General features: G+C 39.7%; 1 protein-coding gene across 3 annotated transcripts in view; it reads left to right on the top strand.

The window, feature by feature from the left end:
- Positions 1 to 21,163, top strand: part of CCDC93 (coiled-coil domain containing 93) — a 61,636-nt gene that overhangs the window by 31,624 nt on the left and 8,849 nt on the right. For all 3 annotated transcript variants that reach the window (XR_010372974.1, XR_010372973.1, XM_064451112.1), the window contains exons 13-22: positions 540 to 602; positions 796 to 869; positions 1,424 to 1,505; positions 2,815 to 2,886; positions 3,986 to 4,057; positions 4,309 to 4,417; positions 7,787 to 7,869; positions 15,246 to 15,283; positions 16,706 to 16,790; positions 20,414 to 20,527. Coding sequence is in view for 1 of the 3 variants with exons in the window: in XM_064451112.1 (XP_064307182.1) it covers positions 540 to 602; positions 796 to 869; positions 1,424 to 1,505; positions 2,815 to 2,886; positions 3,986 to 4,057; positions 4,309 to 4,417; positions 7,787 to 7,869; positions 15,246 to 15,283; positions 16,706 to 16,790; positions 20,414 to 20,527 (792 nt within the window). In the remaining 2 variants the exon portion in view is untranslated. The remainder of the gene's footprint in view (positions 1 to 539; positions 603 to 795; positions 870 to 1,423; positions 1,506 to 2,814; positions 2,887 to 3,985; positions 4,058 to 4,308; positions 4,418 to 7,786; positions 7,870 to 15,245; positions 15,284 to 16,705; positions 16,791 to 20,413; positions 20,528 to 21,163) is intronic.

The following is a 21,163-nucleotide window of genomic DNA, read 5'->3' as shown; positions in this document are numbered from 1 at the left end:
AGTGGCATTTTGCTAACTGCCTTCTTATTAAAGTTTCCATAGTTAGACAAAAGAAAGTCATAAACCAGCTTGCTTATTTGGTATGGACATGTCTGTGGTATGGTGCCATGGCGCTTTTATGCAAGTCTTGAATCACCCTAACGTATCTGGAGAAGTACAATATGGGACTCTCTTCTTAGCCTGGTGTGAAACTAGGCCAGTATAACCAGGCTAAATAACTTTGAGCAATTTAGCAGAGATTCTGTCCAATCAGTTACCATTGTGTTGGCATCCATTTTGTACAAGCTGCTGTTTATTCTGGGACCCAATACATCTAGAAGGTCAGGTGGAAGATGTTTGCTGTTATTAATTAAACTTTCAATCAGTTTTCTTGCAATCAAATGCTCTCAGAGTAGAAGACAAGAAACAACAGTGTGTGTGATGGTTGGCCTATTGTTTAATAGACAACCATTATTAAAGCTCAAATATTGTTATTCTCCATTACAGGTGTAATTAGCGTGACCGTAGGATCAAACTCTTTTCTTTCTCTTTCATAACAGTTGCAAGCTAAATGTGCTGATCTGCAGACAAAATGTACTGAAGCAAAAAAGGCATTAAATGAGGTAATCTTTGTTTTTCTACGCACTGATTCTAGCTGAATAATTTTTGAGAAGTTCTGTGTGTAGAGGGATGTATTAAATGTAGAAGGTGTTTGACAACTTACCTCACTGATCCCATGGTGTGGGAAAGCTGACTACCATGCATCATTTTATGTACGGAAGTGTATTTCAGTTTATTATTAATTGCAACCCTTAGGTTAAGAGTTACAGTGAAAAGCTGGACAAGGAATTGGCAGCCTTAGAAACAATAGAATCCCAAGCAGATTCTAGGTAAGTTTCTTCCTTTGTGACCTTTGAAATTCTGATAAATGGTGGTATTCAGATGAATCATTCAGTGTTCCTTGCTTTGTCATCCTAAACAAAGAACTAAAATTTAAAAATTAAGTAGTTCCCCAGCTTGCTTTCCAAAGACAGGAAAATACTACCATAGTATTCAGTCAGAATGGAAAGTGTCAATCTTTAGTTGCAAATAATTGTAGGTGTTTAAAGCAGAAGAACCCTAGGCACATTTGACAGGTAGATGAGGCCTTCCTGATTTATTTTCTTCATATCTGAAGCCTTCGTCTCACGTAAATTAAACAGGAGGCTCTCAAAGCTTCCACAATACTAGGGTCAGAACATAATAAAACAATCAAGATACTCAGTGTAATAGTACATTTTTATTTTGACCTTGGTACATCAGTGGTGATATTTGAGGTTTTAATTTACACAGATTTTATTGGAAATTTATCTAGAACTAAGCATCTTCTAATGTCTCTTAGTTCTCCATCTGTTTAAATTAGAAACTAAAAGTCTAATGTGGTTTACTGGATCTTCAAATTTAGCGTATTACACAGTCTGCGAGCACTAGTGGCCATGAATGAAAACCTGAAAAGCCAGGAGCAAGAGTTCAAAGCACATTGTAGGGTGAGTTTTAGTTTCTTATATAAGGATTAATTTAAAATGTGGTAAATAAGTATTATATTTCTTCCTGTTTTGTCATTGTGTTGTGTGTCCCTGTTGTTGCCACCCTCCACCCTGCCAATCTACTAGTATTTCCAGGTTCATATTGAATATTGGCACCACCTTGATTCGTGCAGAATTACGGACAGTTGCCCAGTTCTGCAGTGCATCATATCTGCAACAAGGCTGACGACCAAGCAGGTTGGAACTGGATTAACCAGAAGGACTTGCCCCCGTGCCCTGAGGCAAGGAGGTGTAAGGAGGCTGCCAAGGCATCTAAATTAGTGTGTCCTTCAGTGTTCTGTTGTGCCTGGGACCCTTTAATAAAGGGACAGTTTCTAGACATATAATGCCAGATCAGCCTTATGCTTGTCACAGCTGTGGTTCTTCTTGTTCCCCTTACCATTCTGCTGAGAGCAGCTTGGGGTGGGTTGACAGGGAGCACTAAAACATAAGTTTGAGATTGGGCTGTACTAGATACCCACCTGTGCTCTTCACAACCTGAAATGGATTGTCTCTTCTTGGATAATGCAGCCAACAGTGACCTGAGGAGAGGTACAGTGCCAAAGAGGAGGGCCTCATGAAGGCCCCTAGCTTTGGAGCAACCCACCAAAAGAGACGAGACTGAGATGAAGCTATTACAGTTTTCAGAGCATGTTTGTTTTACAGCGTAATTACTGTGTTTTGCTGTCCTGTTCACTGCTGTGTTTATGGACTTCCTAGAAATATGATCGGAAAGAATTGTTTCCATTCTCTTCTATTTAAACAATAGTGGGTGGGATTTAATAGAATGAAAAGCAGTAAAAAGAAATAGTGCCTTGAGGCATAGGCTGGGCATAGGAACCTAATTTTCCCATACATACTCCTTTGGAAAGCTCTGAAGGATTGTAATGGAAACTACCTGCAGGTAGCTTTAGGTTCATTCATTTTTACAAATGCTGCACGTTGCAGTCCCATGTCATGCTGTTGCTATCGTAATATTCCTTTGCTTCCTCAGTTCCATTTTCCATGTCACTCATTAGTTGTCTTACCTGGATCTAGAATATTTGCAAGTAAGAAATTTGTTCCTGTGTTCGATAAAAGCGGCAGTTTTATGTAATAAGTAATAATGGATGCCTTACCCTTAAGCAGGGAATGCTGTTTAATCTTACAAGCCTAAAGTGTGTGGTCAGCTCCACAATGTTGTTAGAGGTGTACGTTGTCAAGCTTCTTGCTCTCCCTGTTAAGAGGATAGGTCTCTGTTAAAAGCAACATGAACTTTTTTGTTTTAAAGGAAGAAATGGAGAGACTTCAACAAAATATTGAGGCCCTGAAAGCTGAGGGAGTGGAAGATGGGGAGGAAGAGGTAATAGCAAACACCTAAATTTTTAGTTTCAATTTGTGTTTTAAAATATTGTTTTAGGTCGTACTGACTTCTGACACGTTCTCGTAAGCATTAAGTATCTGTTGCAATCCCTGAAAAATTCTGTTATCCCCCACTGGTAAAGCCACAGGTCAGGCTAATATTCATAGAAATACAGTAGACTGAAAATAGCTGTAGTATTCTTCATTATTCTTGCAGAATCCATGGGGAGAACTCCTAGGTGCTTTTGTGCCTTTTACCTTCCTTCGTAGTACCAGAGAAGAATCTCTGGATGTTGTGTTAAGAGCAGTGCACACCTCTGACAAAAACAGGTCTTCTCAGAAAGCATGTTTGTTTTGGTTGGCTTTTTCTTAAAAGTGGATTCATTTGAAGAATGAAAGCACAAGTTTTCAGTGGCTCAGTACATTGCGTGCCGTGAGCAGCTGTCAGAAGTTAGGCTTTCACACAAGTGCATCTAGACTGATGGCAATGAATAATAAATGAACAGAAAAGGAAAAGCTTGAATTACTTGTATTTTCAGCGGGTAAACACTTGATACATTTATGCCTCTGAACTGGGGTAGATTACAGGTTCCATGATGCTGCTGTCCTCCTGAACACAGCATGAAAAAATAAAATGCAAACCTAAATCTTACATTCTTAAACAAGAAAAAAATATCTTAAAGTCCACAATCCAGGAAATCGAGAATGCACGTCTGAGGGTTTATGTTCTGTCCTGGGCCATGTTTATCCTTAACCCTGCCACTGAATCAAAGTATAAACATTCAGACAAGAAGTATTGATGATCTTCCGATGCATATCTTCATTTAAAGTGTGACTGTTTTAAAGCAGTGGAAAAACTAGTGACAAATCTTAACAACTAAAACATCAAAGGCTTAAAAGCTAGCAAAATGCATTTGTTTACAGTAAAAGATGTTAATTTTTAAATGCAGATTATGAATCATTGTTAAAAAAAACAAACAGCAAATGGTTGTGTAATTGTGGGAGCCATTAAATGGAAGATAGACAGACACAGAAAACAAACCCAGTCTGCACATTTTTCCTACTGTAATACACAATTGTCTCGGGTTCTCATATTCTAGGAGCCGAATAAGATTATAGAACAGCAGTACAAAACTGAGAAAGATAAACTTCAAAAGATCCGACTCTTGTTGGTAAGTCTCTGTAAATTTACTTGTACAAAATTATTGCCATTTTTCTTATCTTGTAAATTCTAATACTTCCTTTTCTTGTTCTAAAAGTTTTTCTGTCACAAATCGATTACAAAAAAAAAAATTGAGCCTCAGCCAAAGCTTTTTTTTTAAATTAATTATTTAGTAACAAAATATTGCTGGGGGGGCTTCATCCATTTTAAGAAGAGAACAAGAAGAGGCTTTGTTTTCTCCCCTCCTAACTTTCTATTCAGGCACGAAGAAACAGAGAAATAGCCATTTTACAACGCAAGATTGATGAAGTACCCAGCCGAGCTGAGCTAACACAGTATCAGAAGAGATTTATTGAACTTTACAGTCAGGGTATGTATATCAAGCAGGAACATCCTGCTGAAGGCTAAAGCCCTGGAAGGAGGGCAATTACATTTTAAACATATGTCATGTAACAGCAGCACTTGCTAATTTTGTGGTATTTTAAGGGTCTTTTGGTATTCATATTGTAATAATAATTATAAAGCCTATTTTCAAGGCTTTATAAGCTGGCTATAAGATTTTTCTTGAGGGTGAAACTTGATACACAAGATCTCTAGAGTAAATTTTGTCTGCAACAGGTTCATCACTTAGGTTAATGACCAGTGTGTTTAGAAAGTCCTTAATTCACCACTTAGAAATGAGGTTGCTGTCAATTTGACTTGTGTTTAATTAATTGCTCTTAATGTTAGATTGCTTTCATTGTTCTCATTGATATGAGATATCTGGTTCTGAACCAAACTATGTCAAGAACTATAAAGTAAAGGCAGTTTCTTGAAGGGATTGTTTTCTTTCATTTTTGATTCATAAATATCCTGCAATATCTTGGTAGGATCAGAGTACAAATTTGCTTTAACTTTTTTTTTTTATGATGAGAAGTTATAAAGTAGGGAAATGTCCTCAGCTGGCTTTTTGGAGAGGTATGCGTTTGCTGTGCATGGATAGTGACAGTATGGAGTATGCAAACTGAATAGAATTTTAAAGTTGTTCTGTTACACTGGTAACAGACCAGTATACTTACTGGTGTAAATTTAATGTAGCTTGTGTATCACTGCAAGCTAAAATAAGTTTCTACCAAGAAGAACTAGCTAATGTTTTAAAGACCTACTGCATTTACTAAATATGCATCTGAACCAAGTGCTTGAAGGTTGAGCAGTTCTGAAATTGTTATCTAACTTCGATTCAAATCCCTTGCCCTGATGAGGCATCTCTAGTGACAGTCTGTGCTATCTTCCATCTGTGTTGTCTAACTTAATGCATGGAATAGATCTACCTCTTCAGTGAGTACAAATCCACTTCCTTCCCCTTGCTTTGCTTCTTACGTGCCATGCAATTTGTTTAATCAAGTCCAGCTATAAAGACAACTTTGTTCTCTTTCAACAAATTTTCCACAGATTGCTTTCTCTGTCATGTCTAAGTGAATACAGGCAAATAATCTACGGTCAGAGCATCTACCTGCTCAGAAGGTTGGAGCTTTGTTTATATATGAAGTACAGAAAGACTAAGGTCAAGAGACTTGTGCAGCTTTAGGTGTAGATTTAAGATGCTTTGAATTTTTTGGAACTTTTATTTTCTATAGTACAAAATATGTGCAGTAACTTAGATAATGCACTGCTCAGTCGTGGCTGGGAACCTGCATTGTACAGGCTAAGTTTTTGATAAAATGAACTGGAAATCTCTAGCAAGTCTTTCCGTGAACTGTGGTTTTGTTTGGCTTTTTTTAGAGGCTTTTCATTTAGCCAGATTCAGGTGATCTTCAGAGTTGCCAAAACCTGTTTTTCTGAACTTTTATCCAAGGTGTGTTGGACAAGACAATCTTCAGCAGTGCCTTCCAACCTCAGTGATTCTGTACTACAATGCTTTTCAGTTCCAATATTCCGTGCTTTATTTTTGACCTAACTGAAGCCTCTTCCCTTGAAAACATTAAGCTGTGGTTTCAAGAGAGTCAATGAGCCAACTGGGTCCTTCTTCCTCTTCTTTCTTTGTCTTATCTTACATGGGCTCTAGTGTGTCCCTGTAAGGCTCCATGTGCTGGTACAACTTTATAACCCAGTGGAAATCCTGAAGAGTTTTCTTCTGGGTTGGTATGTGGTATCCACTCATAAAAGATCTGTGACTGACTACTAGAGCTGCTGCAAGAAAGGGAAGACCTGCAGGAAGGAAATGGTTTGGGAAAGGCCTCTTCCATTTGGCAGCAGCATGTCCTGCAAAAAACAAACTCAAGAGAGCACACCTGAAGTAATAAGCCTGTTGGCGATCCTCGTGTTCGTGCAGTTTTTCAAGAAGCAGCCTGATTTCAGCATTTGGAAAATCTTTGTGGAACATGCTGAATAGCCCTTACTAGTTTGTCAGCCTATCGCAGGCTTTCCTGCATTCTTCACTGCTTTCAGGCTCCCTGTGCTCAGTATGCTTTTCAAGGCTACAGCATGTGCAAAACACGTGTCACTATCATACTGTGGCAATGAGAAAGCTCTTGGTCCCAAACATCTTGCTACTGTAGAAGTAGCCACTGCTGGATTTCTGCCACTAAAACATTCAACTTTTAGCTGGGGGTTGCTGTTGGGCTTCAGCTGGAGAACAGAATTGTATAAATCAAGAGTTGGACTTTCTTTAAAAATTCAGCTGTTTAATGATGTGATGTGGGAAGGAGGTCATGCTGTCTGTAAATGGTTCCATTCAAAAGCTTAGTCCAGTGTATCAGTTCAGTAAAGGTTTTATTTAAAGATGACAACTTGTTTGCCTTTAGAGTTTAATGTAATGAGCATGGCTTCATTCAGGTTTCTCTGGCTTAATCATGACCTCTGGAATAATTTTCATTATTAAATCATTTAAATTTCTTTTAATCCATGTGTTTTTTCCAGGTTGAGGATTCTAGACAGTGCTTAATATATTAACCATAATAATTTTTGCCAACTGTCTTTCTCTGTTGAACTCTCTCCTTAGGAATCACAAATAGCTTAGGTTTCCTTAGGCACTGAAGAACTAAAGAACACATGAAGACTTAGCAGATTTGAGTATCAGTCATCATCTTGTAGGCCCAAGGAATGTGTCTCTGAGCCTTACCTTCCCCATTCCCACTGAGCTATGACCATCATCTGCTATAATCACCTAAACTAGAAAGTATTGTTTGAAAAGAAAGTATTGTTTAATCCTATCAGCATGAATAAATAGTAAGAAGGGCGGGGGGAAAGGGTTTAAAACAGTAAAAGCTTTCTTGGGCCTCTTGCACATGTGTAGCTTGCAATATATACTGTGACGCACTTGTTTCCCACACAGTACTGTCAGATTATCTGTTTCCTATCTGTCCCTGCCAAGCCTGTGCCTCTCTGACACCATGGCAAGCTACGCGCAGGCAGCTGATAGCAGCACAGCAACCTGTATGGTGTAAGGGTAAAACTGATGAAGGAAGGATGAACAGAGAGTGGTTAGGAAGCTCAGCCGACAGTGCCAACGTATGCTCGTATAAAGGACTGTCAGCAGTTGAGGCTTAATTTAACCACTCAGCTGTGTTGCTCTCATAAAATCTGATAGCTGCAAACCCTGCTGGAGATTTACATGCAGGGGAATATTCTTCCAGAATGTACTAAAGAGTGTGTTCCTTTATTGATAGTGGAAAGTATATAAAGCCTACAAAGTATTTTTACAGATTCCATTTCACCTCATGCTCTTTTACTGTTCTATCCTTTTTTTTTTTGTTTGCAGTGTCAGCAACTCACAAAGAAACGAAGCAGTTCTTTACTCTTTATAATACACTGGATGATAAGAAAGTATATTTGGAAAAGGAGGTAAGAAAATGTTATTACTGTTTTCTAAATATTTAGTCTGTGGAGAAGGAGGTAAAGAGGTTTTTTACTTGGCTGTCACCATATTCAGTGGTGTCAGAGCAGAGTTAACATTCTAAGTAAAAATGAAATGATTCATATTTCTAATGTTGAGAGGGAAATGGTCTGTGTTGTAAAAGAAGTGCTGTTAGTACAGCATGTTTAAACTACTCACCGTGTTCACAAAACATGAGTAACATTCGATTAGCAAATATCTCTGTCTTGGTATCACAGGAACAAATTACCCTCTTTTTCCTTTTTTGGAGGGAAAATTCCAGCTGCTGTCAGCAACATCACAGTTAGTTCTCATGGTCTGAGCCTGCCTATGCTTAAGTCATTGGTGATTTTACTGGATCAGGATCAGAAGAGTAGTTTTCATGAAAGCAGCTTTGGTTTTTCCCCTCCTCTCTCTCCCTACTATACAGAGTTCAGCTCTTTCTTGGGGATGACTTAATCGAGTGATTTCAGTTTTCTTTTTTTGCAATGACAAGCGTGTGACTTCAGTAAAGGTGGAGAAATAGGAGCAGTCATCAAACCTTGATAAAAATCATGACATTACTTTTAAAATACATCATGTTTTGATACTTCAGGCTTCTATTTATTCTAGTAAAATAAGAACAAGTAAGTTAGTTTTGCATTACTTATATTTCTTTTAGTGTATGAGATAAGCAGTAGTCAAATTTCTGGCTAAGTAGCCAGTATCTCCTGTTTTTGCAGACAATGAGCAACCATTTCCTTCCATTAGGCAGCTGATTCTAATACATGTGTTAGATAGTTTTCCGTTTTTCAATTCAGAAAAGTCATGAATTTATGTAGCTGCTTTAGAGGGCGTGTGATCCTGGCAGTTGCTTGCCACAAAACACAACTGGAGAAATAGTTTTAAATACAGAAATATTCTTTAACAATTAAGCTATGCTGCAGGTCCTGTACCTGTGCTAAAGCTGTGAGGAGAGGTAGTTGGGAAACAGAGGGAACTTTTGGCAAACAGCAGCCCTTCAGGATAGAGTAACATTAGGCATGTACAAAAGTGTGTTAACTGTGGGGAGAAAACCAACTTCCTCCCTTCCTCATTCTCCTACTTAGTCTTACAGTAACTGAGTTCAGTTCAGCTGCTTTGGTTTTGACAATCTTAAAAAATGCTCCCTGTGAGTCTGCTGGAAAACTCACCGACATTCTACTTCTGTGCAGAACTTATTCAGAGAGATAATACCTTTTTCCTTTGGCAAACGTACAAGACTGGGCTTCCTTACAGATTTTCTGGAAGCCAGGGTGATGAAACCTCCCCCTGCCCCAAGCCCCAGAATATTTCTTTCATACTATCATTCTAAACTTTAACTTTCCTCAGTTTACCCTGATAGAAGTATTTTAAGGCATGACTGCAGTTTCAGGGTAAATCTGTCCCTTTCTGTTGCAGAAAAGTATTATACCACTCTGTGAATGTTGTCAGAATCCACGTTGCATCACAATAAATTCAAAAGTAACTTCTGTGACTAGGTGACTTAACAACGCATGTAAAGAATATATGCAGAAAAATCTCAAGTTCTGTGCTGACTTGAGCTTTTTTGTTCGTGTGTGTATACATACACATATATATGTGTGTGTGTGTATATATATATTTTGAGTTAGGTCAGCAATGACTACAAAGCAGGATCTTACCAAAGTTCAACCTGTGGTGTTGATTGTCATGTGCTCTAGAAATACCTAATTTCTGGGAGCAGTTTCAGTTTAGCTGTTTCTAAAAATTATTCTACCTGATGTTCCCTAAGATCCTCAAATAAATTACCTTGGAATTAGTGGTATAACTTAGCTTTTCATCTCCTGAAAATACATTAAGAATTTTCCTTGAAAGTTTTTCAACCATCAACTTCTTACAAACCAACAGTGATGTAACTGGCATTACGTGGTATCATACTGAATATTCAGGAGCCCTAGCTGTAAAACTTGCATCCCTGTGCAAGCGTGGGTGGTATAATGGCTGCCAGCGGTCCTGACAAATGCCTTACCTAAGTCTGTGAGAAGATTATTAAATGCCTTGTTTTCTCTGTGCTCTTTCATTGTTTTTATTTTCCTATTCCAAATGGTGAAATGTATTGAAAATATTTAATACAACAGGTTGCAGATAACAATATACCAGATTTAAAATACTGTGTGAATTAGCAGCGATAGAATTCATCTTACTTTAACTTTTCCCCTGGATTAGAGTTTAATACAGATTTTTTTTTTTAATTTATTTTGAGGGCAAGCCTGCAAATTTAAAAAGTGTACAGAGATTGTTTTTGAAATGGGCACATAAAAACAGCTGACAGAATACAGAGCAGATGTATTTCGCTGTTGTATAATTAGGGAGTACTTTTGCCAATATAATTCAATGCCTTTTGGGGGGATTTGGTTGGGTTTTATGTTTTGTTTTGCTTTTTTTTTTTAAGTTCCAAGCTTCACTTACATGGATATAATTTCAAAGGACAAATAAATTGATAAAGGGTTTCTTTTATCTTTGTGACAGTCACAAGAGAGAGAGGTCTGAATGTCTTCTGAGGCAGTCTTACTTCGTTAAATGTAGTTGAGGTTTCCTTGTGTTGCTGTTAATATTAGAACCAAGGTTTCAGTAAGTAGATAAAGTCTAGTAATGTACAAAAGATGCCTTTGGCATCTGTGCCTCAAAGATTTCCGGAATATGCTTGCACTTCTTCTAGCCTTATTTTTTTTCTTTTCTCCCTCCAAAACCAACCATTTTGTAAAATAGAGAATTGCAGAATCACAGCTTGGAAGGAACCTCAGGGATCATCTAGTCCAACCTTTCTAGGAAGAGCACAGTCTAGACAAGATGGCCCAGCACCCTGTCCGGACGACTCATGAAGGTGTCCAACATGGCCGAGTCAACCACTTCCCTGGGGAGATTATTCCAATGGTGACTGTCCTCAGTGTGAAAAATTTTCTTCTCGTGTCCAATCAGAATCTCCCGAGGAGCAACTTGCGTCCATTCCCCCTTGTCCTCTCCATGGGACTCCGTGTAAAAAGGGAGTCTCCATCTTCTTTGTAGCTACCCCTTAAATACCAATACATGGTGATGAGATCCCCTCCAAGCCTCCCTTTCTCAAGGCTGAAGGAACCCAATTCTCCCAGCCTGTCCTCATATGGCAGCTTCCCAGTCCTTTGATCATCTTCGTGGACCTTCTCTGGAACCCTTCCAGCCTGTCCGCACCTTTTTTGTACAGCGGGGACCAGAACTGTACACAGGTCTCCAGGTGTGGCCTGACAGGTGCTGAGTAGAGCGGGATAATGGCTTTTTTATCTCTGCTGGTGATGCCCTTTTTGATGCAACCCAGCACCCTGCTGGCCTTCTTGGCCGCAGCAGCACACTGTTCGCTCATGTTGAGCTTTCTGTCCACCATGACCCCCAGGTCCCTTTCCACAGAGCTGCTCTCCAGCCAGGTGGATCCCAGTCTGTGCTGCACTCCTGGATTATGTGTTCCCAGGTGCAAGACCTTACACTTGTCCTTGTTGAAATTCATAAGGTTCTTGCTGGCCCACTCCTCCAGCCTATCCAGATCTCCCTGCAGAGCAGCTCTCCCTTCTGGAGTGTCTACTTCCCCACTCAACTTGGTGTTATCAGCAAACTTCATCAGGCTACACTTGATCCCGTTATCCAGATCACTTACAAAGATATTGAATAACATCGGGCCCAATATTGATCCCTGGGGGACTCCACTTGTGACAGGTTGCCACTTGGAAAAGGAGCTGTTTACCACCACCCTTTGGGTGCGGCCTGTCAGCCAGTTCCCCACCCACTGCACAGACCACTTGTCTAGGGCATAACACATTAATTTCTCCAGGAGGCCGTGGGGACCATATGAAAAGCCTTGGAGAAGTCCAGGTAGACAATGTCCACCGACTGCCCCATGTCAACCAGGCAAGTCTCTCTGTCATAGGCGGCCACCAGGTTTGTCAAGCACAATCTGCCTTTAGTGAAGCCATGTTGGCGTTTCCCAGTCACGTGCTTCATTTGACTTGTGATGGCCCCAGGAGGATTCGTTCCATAACTTTCCCAGGGACTGAAGTAAGGCTGACGGGCCTATAGTTACCCAGATCCTCCCTCGAGCTCTTCTTGTAGATAGAGGTAACGTTTGCCTTCCTGCAGTCCTCTGGGACATCCCCTGTTCTCCATGACTTCTCAAAGATTATGGAGAATGACCTCGCAACGCTGTCAGCCAGCTCTCTCAACACCCTCGGGTGGATGGTGTCAGGGCCCATTCATTTGTAGAGGTCAAGCTCCTGTAGTAGTTCATGTACTAACTCTTCCTTCACTGATGGTGGGTCGGTGTTTGGTTCAATTGGCAATTTTGTTCCCAAAGCCTGGGACCCTACAATGCTGGTAAAGACAGAGGTGGAGAAAGCATTGAGGACCTCTGCCTTTTCAGCATTGTGGGTGATGACTCTCCTTTTCCGTTTAACAGTGGGCCTATGTTTTCCTTCTTTTTCTGCGTGCGGCTGACATGTCTGAAGAACCCTTTCTTGTTATTTTTGACATCTACAGCCAGTTTCAATTTGAGCTGGGCTTTTGCTTTTCTAACTGCATCTCTGCACACTCTGGCAATGCCCTTGTAGCTCTCAACAGATAATCCTCCACTCCTCCATCTCTGATATGCTTCCCTTTTGGATTTGAGTAGACCCAGAAGCTCACGGTTGAGCCACGGGGGCCTCTTGCTCTGCTTACTTCCCTTTCCTTTGTAGGGGATAAATTGGCTTTGTGCTTCCAATAGAGAGTTCTTGAAGATCTCCCAGCTCTCACTAGCTCCTTTGTATTCCATAGAAGCTTCCCATTGAATCCCTTCCAACTGAGCCCTGAGTGCACTGAAGTTTGCTCTTCTAAAATCCAGAACCCTTGTCTTAGAGCTGACCTTCAGCACACTCAGCAGCATCCTGAACTCCACAATATTGTGGTCGCTGCAGCCAAGGCTATCACTAACCCACATGTGACAAAGCAGGCTTTCTCAGTTAGTGAATAGCAAGTTCAGCAGCGCCTCCTTCCTGGTTGGCACATCTAACATTTGTATCAGGAAACAGTCCTCTACGCATTCCATGAACTTGGTGGATGACATGCGAGCTGCTGTACTGTTCTTCCAGAAGGTGTCTGGGTAGTTGAAGTCACCCATCAGGACCCGGTTCTGTTGGCCAGAAGCTTGCTTTGGTGCCCCAAGTATCATTTCATTGGCATCATCACCGTGGTTAGGAGGTCGGTAGCAGATGCCCACTGTGAGGCCCTGCTTGGAGATGACGCCTTTGACTTTAACCCAGAGATGTTCGGTAGAGCAGTCGCAATCACCATAGTTGACTTCGATACATTCAAGGTGTTCCTTACTGTAGAGTGCAACTCCTCCACCTCTTCTGCCTTGCCTGTCCTTACAAAAAGGCCTGTAACTGCTGAGCATAATCACTTTAACAATAATTGCTATTGTTATTTTATACAGTGGAATTTTGGGTGTAAATTTTATAGCTCTGACACGAAAGGTCTTTGTGAATATGGTTGATACTTTAATCATATTTTGTGAAAGATTAATTTTTAAAATGCTTTTAAACTAAATGTTTCATAATGTATTTGATTTTGGGGGTTTATACACTGATTTTACTCTCTGTAATGTAACACGTCAGCACTCTTACTATGCAGTAGTTCTGCAGTGCTGCTTTTCATGAATGTTTTGTGGCATAGACTGTAGTTACATTCTTAAACACATGCTTGTTGGAAATATCGTGAGGCAAAGCTGTGGACTTGGAAAATATTGATGAGTCATGCAATAATTTCTTTCCTCTAAGTAATAGGAATTGTTAAACATCTCCACAGCTTTAGAGTCTGTTCAGAATTTGATTTGTTTTAATTTTATAAAGTAAGGTCAGGAACAGCTGCGGGTTCTGCAACGCACGTGCTTATCACTGGTTCATTCAGATGGAAGATTTGAGATTTGGGAGAGATCAGTCTAGCTTTCCGTAGCAGTGGGGCAAGTGATTCTGTCTGCAATGCTTAGGTTTGTTTACTACAGAACACTTCGAAATATTAATCAAAAGGAGAAACTGCTTGGAAGCTTTAACCAGAGGAGACTTGCAAGAAGTATTTAAAGCTGAGAGAGAGGATCACATTAATTGCTTCTTCGTGAATTTTAGTGCTCACAGCCATATGTAGAAAGCAAGAAAAACAATCAAAGGTGGTAACATAGAAAATATTCAATTTATAGTTTAAGTAGTGGGGGGAGTTTATACGAAGAGCAACAAAATATTCCTGTGATGTTGTTATAAAATTCTGTTTCTGTCTTGATTCAGTGCAGTGTTAGTATCTCATAATAGAAGTCACGCATGTGAAATGCCATTCTATACTTTTTAGAAGGTCATCTTTTAACAGCCTGTAAAATATATATAAGCAAAGCCAGTAATGATGCATGGCTGTTTGGAAACCTGTAAAACTCACCTGCACAATGAAGGCAGTGCAGAAATTCACCTGCTGTTCCTGCACTGCTTGGTGAGTCTTTAGAGCGTTGTGTGGTGATACTGGTTCTAGTCTCAGAAGCAAAAGGGGGGGGCAGTGTTTCTTTGTGTGGTTTTTGGGTTTTTTCTTTTTATTGTTTGGGTTTTGGGTTGGGTTTTTTTTTTTTTTTTTTTCTGATTCAGTGCTTTGCTCAAGGCTGTTGATCTAGTTTGCAGCTTCTTGACAGAGCTTTGTTAATACAGTCTGGATTTCTTTAATTTGGGAGGTGAGGAGTTATTGCTTGGCTTTTTGTTTTGTTTGGTGGGTTGTTTTTGTTTTTATAAGATACTTCTTAATTTGCTACCCTGTCTGGTTGTAAGCATAGTCAGGGATATCCCTAAGTGAAACTGCTTGTTCTGCTTTATCACTACAAGTAAGACTAATTATGCAAACCTCACATAGCCGCAAGGTGTGCTTGTGCACTGTCGCTGTTGAACACTGCATGAGTACCTGTAAGTTACTTGTATGTCAAGTTGAACAGATACGTACACCATTTTACTTCATTGCTTTAGTTTGGAAAAAGTCATCACACTGGAAAATTCTCAGTGGTATAATTGGGCAGCAGCAGAACTAAAACTGCAGTTGTGGTCCAAGACTTGCTTCTGCTGCATGTGGCTCCCACACTGGGGCAGGTTCTGCTAATACAGAGGGATTGTGGCTTCTCTTCCAAAAGAAAGTTGTGATGATTTTCATATAGCTGACTGCTTGTCAGGGCAACATCTATATAGTAAATTTTTTAACTTGAATTTCATTTTATTGTTCGTGAAAACTCATACCAGAAAGGACAAATGTATAATTTTTTTTTTTTCCCCTCCCTAAATCACAGGTTAACCTACTGAATTCTATTCACGACAACTTTCATCAGTAAGTAACGGTAATTTTTCTCTTGACAGTTGAAATGAGCAGCATGGCTGGTTGGAAAATTGGGAGTGGGCATGAGTTACAGAGTCTAAAGAATTTGCTAGAATTTTTTAGTAACAGAAATTATTTTATAGAATGTTTATTCATTCTGTTTAAGCCAATGTTTGGGGAATCAAAGACTTGGAATTACTTAACTTTTATAGCCAACATGTGTTTTTAATAACTGGCTCTTCAGTTACATTTGTGGAAAGAAATCATTCAGTCATAAATTTCCTGGCATTAATTTAAATATTTTTTTCCGTTTTGTGAAGTTGTGGTTATTACATTATGTACAAAACATTAGACTCAGACATATTTCAGACATGTTTATTATAGACTAACTCTGTATTTAAAGGTTTTGATGAAGTGTGAACTCTTTAGATAAAATCATGGTTCCCTTGGAAGTTTGAGGTCAAATATCAGTCTAAGATGCAGCCGGCATTTGTTTCCAGTGGGTTTTTTTCTGACTTCACAAAAAAAATTCCAGTATGAATTTTAATCACAATAGTACAATTCAGTAGAGTCATGGGGGAAGAGATGGCTCTTTAATAGGTTTAACAATTCTTCCCATTATATCTTTTTATAATTCTGTTGTGAAATTACAAGCTTCTTTTTCCAGAGTAATTAATTATCTCTTTACTTACTTCGATACACTTGTGTCCTGTGTTTGCTCAGAAAGTTGTTTGGGTTTTTTTCTTATTGTATATCCAAAACTTTTAATTACAACAAAAACCAGGAATTAAGTATTTCAGATGTTTTCCTTTGCAGCAGGCATAGTAGATCTGTTTGGCTCAGTGATGAGATCCTTTTGATTCTGTCCAGTCAGTAGAAATCAATGCTGTAATTGACAGCTGGGTTTTGGATTGGGTTTTTTGGGGTTTTTTTGATGGGTGAGTGTGTGGGGCAGGGGGTGGTGGTGTATTTTCTTTGTTTTATTTTTCTTAATCTGTTTAAGATACATTTCAAGTCTAAACTTACTTCTGGGCTTTCCCTATTAGACGTGAAATTATTTTTCAGAATATTTGCTGATCCATTAGTCCTCTACTCGCCTTCTTAATACTCACAACAGCTGCTTTCCTTAAAAGTTTGTGCTTTTAGTTACTTAATAGGAATTTATTTCTGTACAACACATGAGAGAGGGGAACAGACTTGAACTGATGGGGAGAGCACTTGTGATGAGCTCTGCAGTCTCTGTTCCCATCTCTTTGATAGTTTATACCAGCTGAAGAGCTGCGCTGCTACCTGAAATCAGTGATTAAAAAGATTAATTGTTACATAGAACACTAAGCAATGTGAATGCATGGACATGGGTAAATATGCGAGACAACTGTAGATGAGACACGTTATCCTACATCCTTGTCAGTTGTTACCTTTTTTCCTTTCCAGAGCAATGGCATCTTCTGGTTCTCGTGAGCAGTTTTTACGGCAGATGGAGCAGATTGTAGAAGGCATCAAACAGAATCGGATGAAGGTCTGAGCCTCTTCTCACTTGCTTTGCTAGAACCTGGGAATTACTTCAGAAAAGCCTCTTGGATAATAACTGTGCATGGAGAAATCCATTACGTGAGGTGCAAATTAAGCAAGCAACTAACAAGCATTACTTATTTTCACATTCATAAGAAACTGCTCACCACTGAGATGTTAATTAATAGAGTAGAACAAAGGTAACACTGCTCTCCAGATGGGAAGCTTATACCCTTAAACTTTGTTATTGGCAGTGTAATGATGTAGATGCCTGAAACAGCTGTATGTTACTGAAGTCCGTGAGAATTCTTCCATTTGGATTGGTTTTTTTATTGGTTTTGTTGGTTTTAACCTGACTTTAAAAAGACTCAGTGTTGCCGATGAGCGTGGTGTGTCCACATAGCAAGTGAAAAGGGGTTTGTGTGTGAGCAGAGCCCCAGTGCTCATTCAGAGAAGACAAAACTGCTTCTGGTAACATTTGGGGGCTGTTTTGTAAAAGCACGGCCTCAGTGGACTTGTGTTAAGAGGTCCAACAGTGGCTCCAAGTAAAGCTGTCCACAGGTGTATTTGCATGCAACAGGGATAGGCCTAAGGGCTTCTTGATAAGGGTAGTTACTAACTTGTAGCTATTGTGTTGTTTTACTCTTTTATTTTCATATGCAGCATACTCATGTTTTCAAAGTCCCGTAAAGGGGCTTTGAAATTCTTATCTCTATAAAGCCAGAAAATTCTTGGTAGTGGATTATAGCTGTTCTTTGAGTTTAAATAGAAGTACGGTAGACTATAAACCAATATATACTAGAATGTGTACTGAGAATGCGCTCTCTCCAGGTATTGGGCTGTTTCATCTCAAGAGCTAAATAGAAACTTCAAGTACAAAATATGATAAACGTGTGATAGAAAAACAGAACAGTATAGAACAGTAAAGAAAAACTCAGGCGGTAATAGAGCTCTTTCGCACTACTAAACTCCGCTATAAAAGTATATGATGTTTACTATAGACTTTTGTGTTCGAATAGGTGGCTAGTTCATTGCCCTTTTTTGTAATGAATTATTTCTATTTGCTTGACTTCCTATTTCCAGAGAGGACAAAATGGCAGCAGAAAGAATAGTGGTATTGGTGGTTGTATGTATGGGTCATTTTTCTGTTGTGAAGGCTGTTGACACGAGTGACTCAGTGTCAAACTGAGATTATGAAAATACATTAGAACAGTGCAGTTCTGACTACTGAGAATGAGCTTGAAGATAACTACATTTCTTTCTTCTTTTGAAGAATGACGTTATTTTAATTGCTGCAGCAAGCAACGGCCCCGAACTGAAACTATCCAGGAGTTCAGTGTTTTGGTCCCTGTCTTGCCCTCCATTATGCACACAGAAATGGGTAACAGCACAGCAGGTGCAAGGATTGAAAGCAGACTCGGAGCTCTCCTGTGACTTACTTCAGGCTCTTGCAGTTGAACTGTTAAGTCTTTGAAGTCCATAAAATCATTCTGGACTCTCTTACTATATGCTCAGATGGAATCAAAACTTGCAGCTGCCTCATGTACAGATAAGGGAGAGGGAAGTAAATGAGATCTGTCACGTCAGATGACTCATTATTTTGGGAGAGTAATTTCAGCATCTCTGATATTTGCTGAAAGCAGTGGAAGCTCACGTCACTTGCGCTGTGTTTCTGCGCTGGCAGTTTGGCCACTGGCATATTGTGAGAAGGTTCACAAGTGACATTTCACTCTGAGGTGTAGGTGTCTGGATCAGCGGGGGGTGGCAGTTACAGCTAATGGAGAAAAACAAGAGTTTCTGAATGAAAAAGCTAAGCTTAGCTCAACTGAGAGAAAAAAAATTGATTGTTAGAGGTGGCGTAGGTAATCATTTGACACCTTCTTGTAGTTGATTTCTCAATGCCAGTGAAGATACTGACAACAAATGGATGATAAGAAAGTTTTAACAATTCACATGGTTCCTTGGGGAACAGCTCTGCCACAAAAGGTTTTCTTATTCTTTGCCTAGGAAATGTCTGTAGGATAGCTTTTTCAATAGACACGCTAGTTGTACGCTGCAAGGGTTATTCATCCGCATGACGGTTTAGTATTATCTATTCGACTTCTGTCTGCGGCTCATTAGAAGTGCTCACAGTCAGTTTCACGATTCACTCTTAAAGTACATCCACTTTTTCTGTACAGCCCTTGAAGACCTTCTACCTGAAGAGAAATTTCAGTTTTCAAAGCCCATCATATTGTAACTGGATCATAAGAGACCTGAGGAGAAATCAGACATGCTCGTTACCGAGAATGAGTAGCTTGCGAACAAGTGTTTCAGTATGATAACACTGAGACTTTCCGAGGACAGAGCAGGGCAGTTTCTACCGAGAGGAGTATGTCGAGATATTTGTCATGGTCCATGCATAAAGGAGCAATTTATCAAAGGATAGTAATAGGGTCTTATCTCTTCACAAGAATCCGTCCTAGATGTTTTAGCAGTGCTGTTTTTAGTGTCATCCTAAAGGAATGGGACACATGCGATAATGTGGTTTTTCTGCATTAACACATTTAATGCTTTTTTCTTCCTCAAGCATAACTTTAAAAACCCACTGACCCTGCTCAGTTTTGTTAGGAGAGATTCCCTGAAGTTTTGGACAGCAGCTGGCTTTGTAAAGGAGATGTACATTGTTAGCAGTGTTCATACTTGAGGAAGGTTTGGGATCTGGTAATTTCTTTTAGGCATAAGAATCAATAAGATCAATGTTGATACATAAATCTAGAAATGCAGCAAATTCTGCTCCTGTAGAAGTTACCTGCTTGTTTGGGCTGTAGGGGATTCTTGCAGGTTTTGGAATTGCAGTTTTCCCTGTCTAAATTTAGGAGGTGAAAGCCTGTTGGAGAGAATTGAAAAACAGTTTTGGGGGAGAGGAATACGACAGGGCTTTTTAAATGTTGTTGTGCCCTAGCACTGGAGGGAGGGCGTATTTACTCTCTAGACTAGCAGCAATCTTGTCTGTGGTGCTGCGATGGAAGAACTTCATTAGAACTACCTGTGAGAGGAAGGCAGTTTGTTCTGTAGTAAGAACCAATCCTCTTCACGTGTAGGGACTAAAGTTATGTTTGTCACAGCTTTGGCACAAGTAAAAAAGAGAAGAGAGTTCTTATGTGTGGGTCTTGAGCAGGTGCAGCGTTGCATGGGAAGGTAAAGACATCTCTTGCCCTCCCTGTTCGATACAACTAACATAAACAACCAAATCATGACCTTGGCATTGTATCAAAACCTTGTGTGTTTGCTTTTTTGGTGGTTGTTTTGGTTTTTTTGTTGTTATGCAATTTCACTGTGTCATCGTTGAGGTAGGATTGTTCAGTGAGCAAGATTCCTGGCTTGCAGAGGTGTGAGCCATAGTTTAATTCTGAATGCTGCCTATAGTGCCACTGGTACGGAGATGTCAGCATTAGCTTTTTAATTTTTTTTTTTTGAGAGCTTGCATAAACGTTTGTTGCATTTAAAGCACAAGCCGGGGGCATCTTTTGTGAAGCATCTGTCTCCCATTCTCTGTTACAGATAGTTGTTCCTTATACAGTATATAGGTGTGTGGGTTTGTATTCTGTATACAGTACCTGATCTCTTATCCTTCCTGTTTACCAACAGATGGAAAAGAAGAAGCAGGAAAACAAAATGCGAAGAGACCAGTTGAATGATGAATACTTAGAGCTTCTAGAGAAACAGAGGCTTTACTTCAAAACAGTGAAAGAATTTAAAGAGGTAAGAACACTTTTGCTCATGTAAAGTTTTCAGTGACCTGTTTTGGCTTGACTTGTGCATTAATATATGCACAAAAGTTCCTGGTATGGTGATTATCATCACGCCATGTTCACAGTGTCTCTTGGTGGTTATCAACTTGTGATTCTTGGTCTCTGAATTTGATTCCGGAAGTTGTTTTTTCCACTGATAGACTAGCACCCCCCACGTTACAGGGGAAGGGCAGTTTGTTACCATGCAAGCTGTATATTTGGGTTTCTAAGTGGAATCTCTTGAAGATCTAGGAGCAGTTAGGTATTGGAGCAAAGAGGGTTGTGGAAATGTGTGTGAATAAAGGAGAGAGTCCAGAGTCTCGGTGGTTATAAATACCTCTAGGAACCAGCCTGGTTTTCTAACCACTGTGAAAACACTGTTTAACACTTCATTGATTTCACCTTTCCCAAGCTATTCATCATAATGTGCTTCTGTTAATTATTGTCTCCATGATAATGAATGAAAAGTAGTGCTGCCAGGCAAAATTGTCATTTGGCTTCAGATGTCTGAGGCAAAACGTCTTTCTATAATTTGTCCTGCTTTGTTCTGAGACAATTCCTTCCTGTTTTGGACGATGTACTCTGAGAGAATGGCAGGGACTGCTCA

This window comes from Phalacrocorax carbo, chromosome 5 (assembly GCF_963921805.1).
Source record: "Phalacrocorax carbo chromosome 5, bPhaCar2.1, whole genome shotgun sequence".
In the NCBI taxonomy this organism is placed as follows: domain Eukaryota; kingdom Metazoa; phylum Chordata; class Aves; order Suliformes; family Phalacrocoracidae; genus Phalacrocorax; species Phalacrocorax carbo.
The sequence above is the reverse complement of the archived record's forward strand: the minus strand, read 5'-3'. Positions and strand labels throughout refer to the sequence as shown.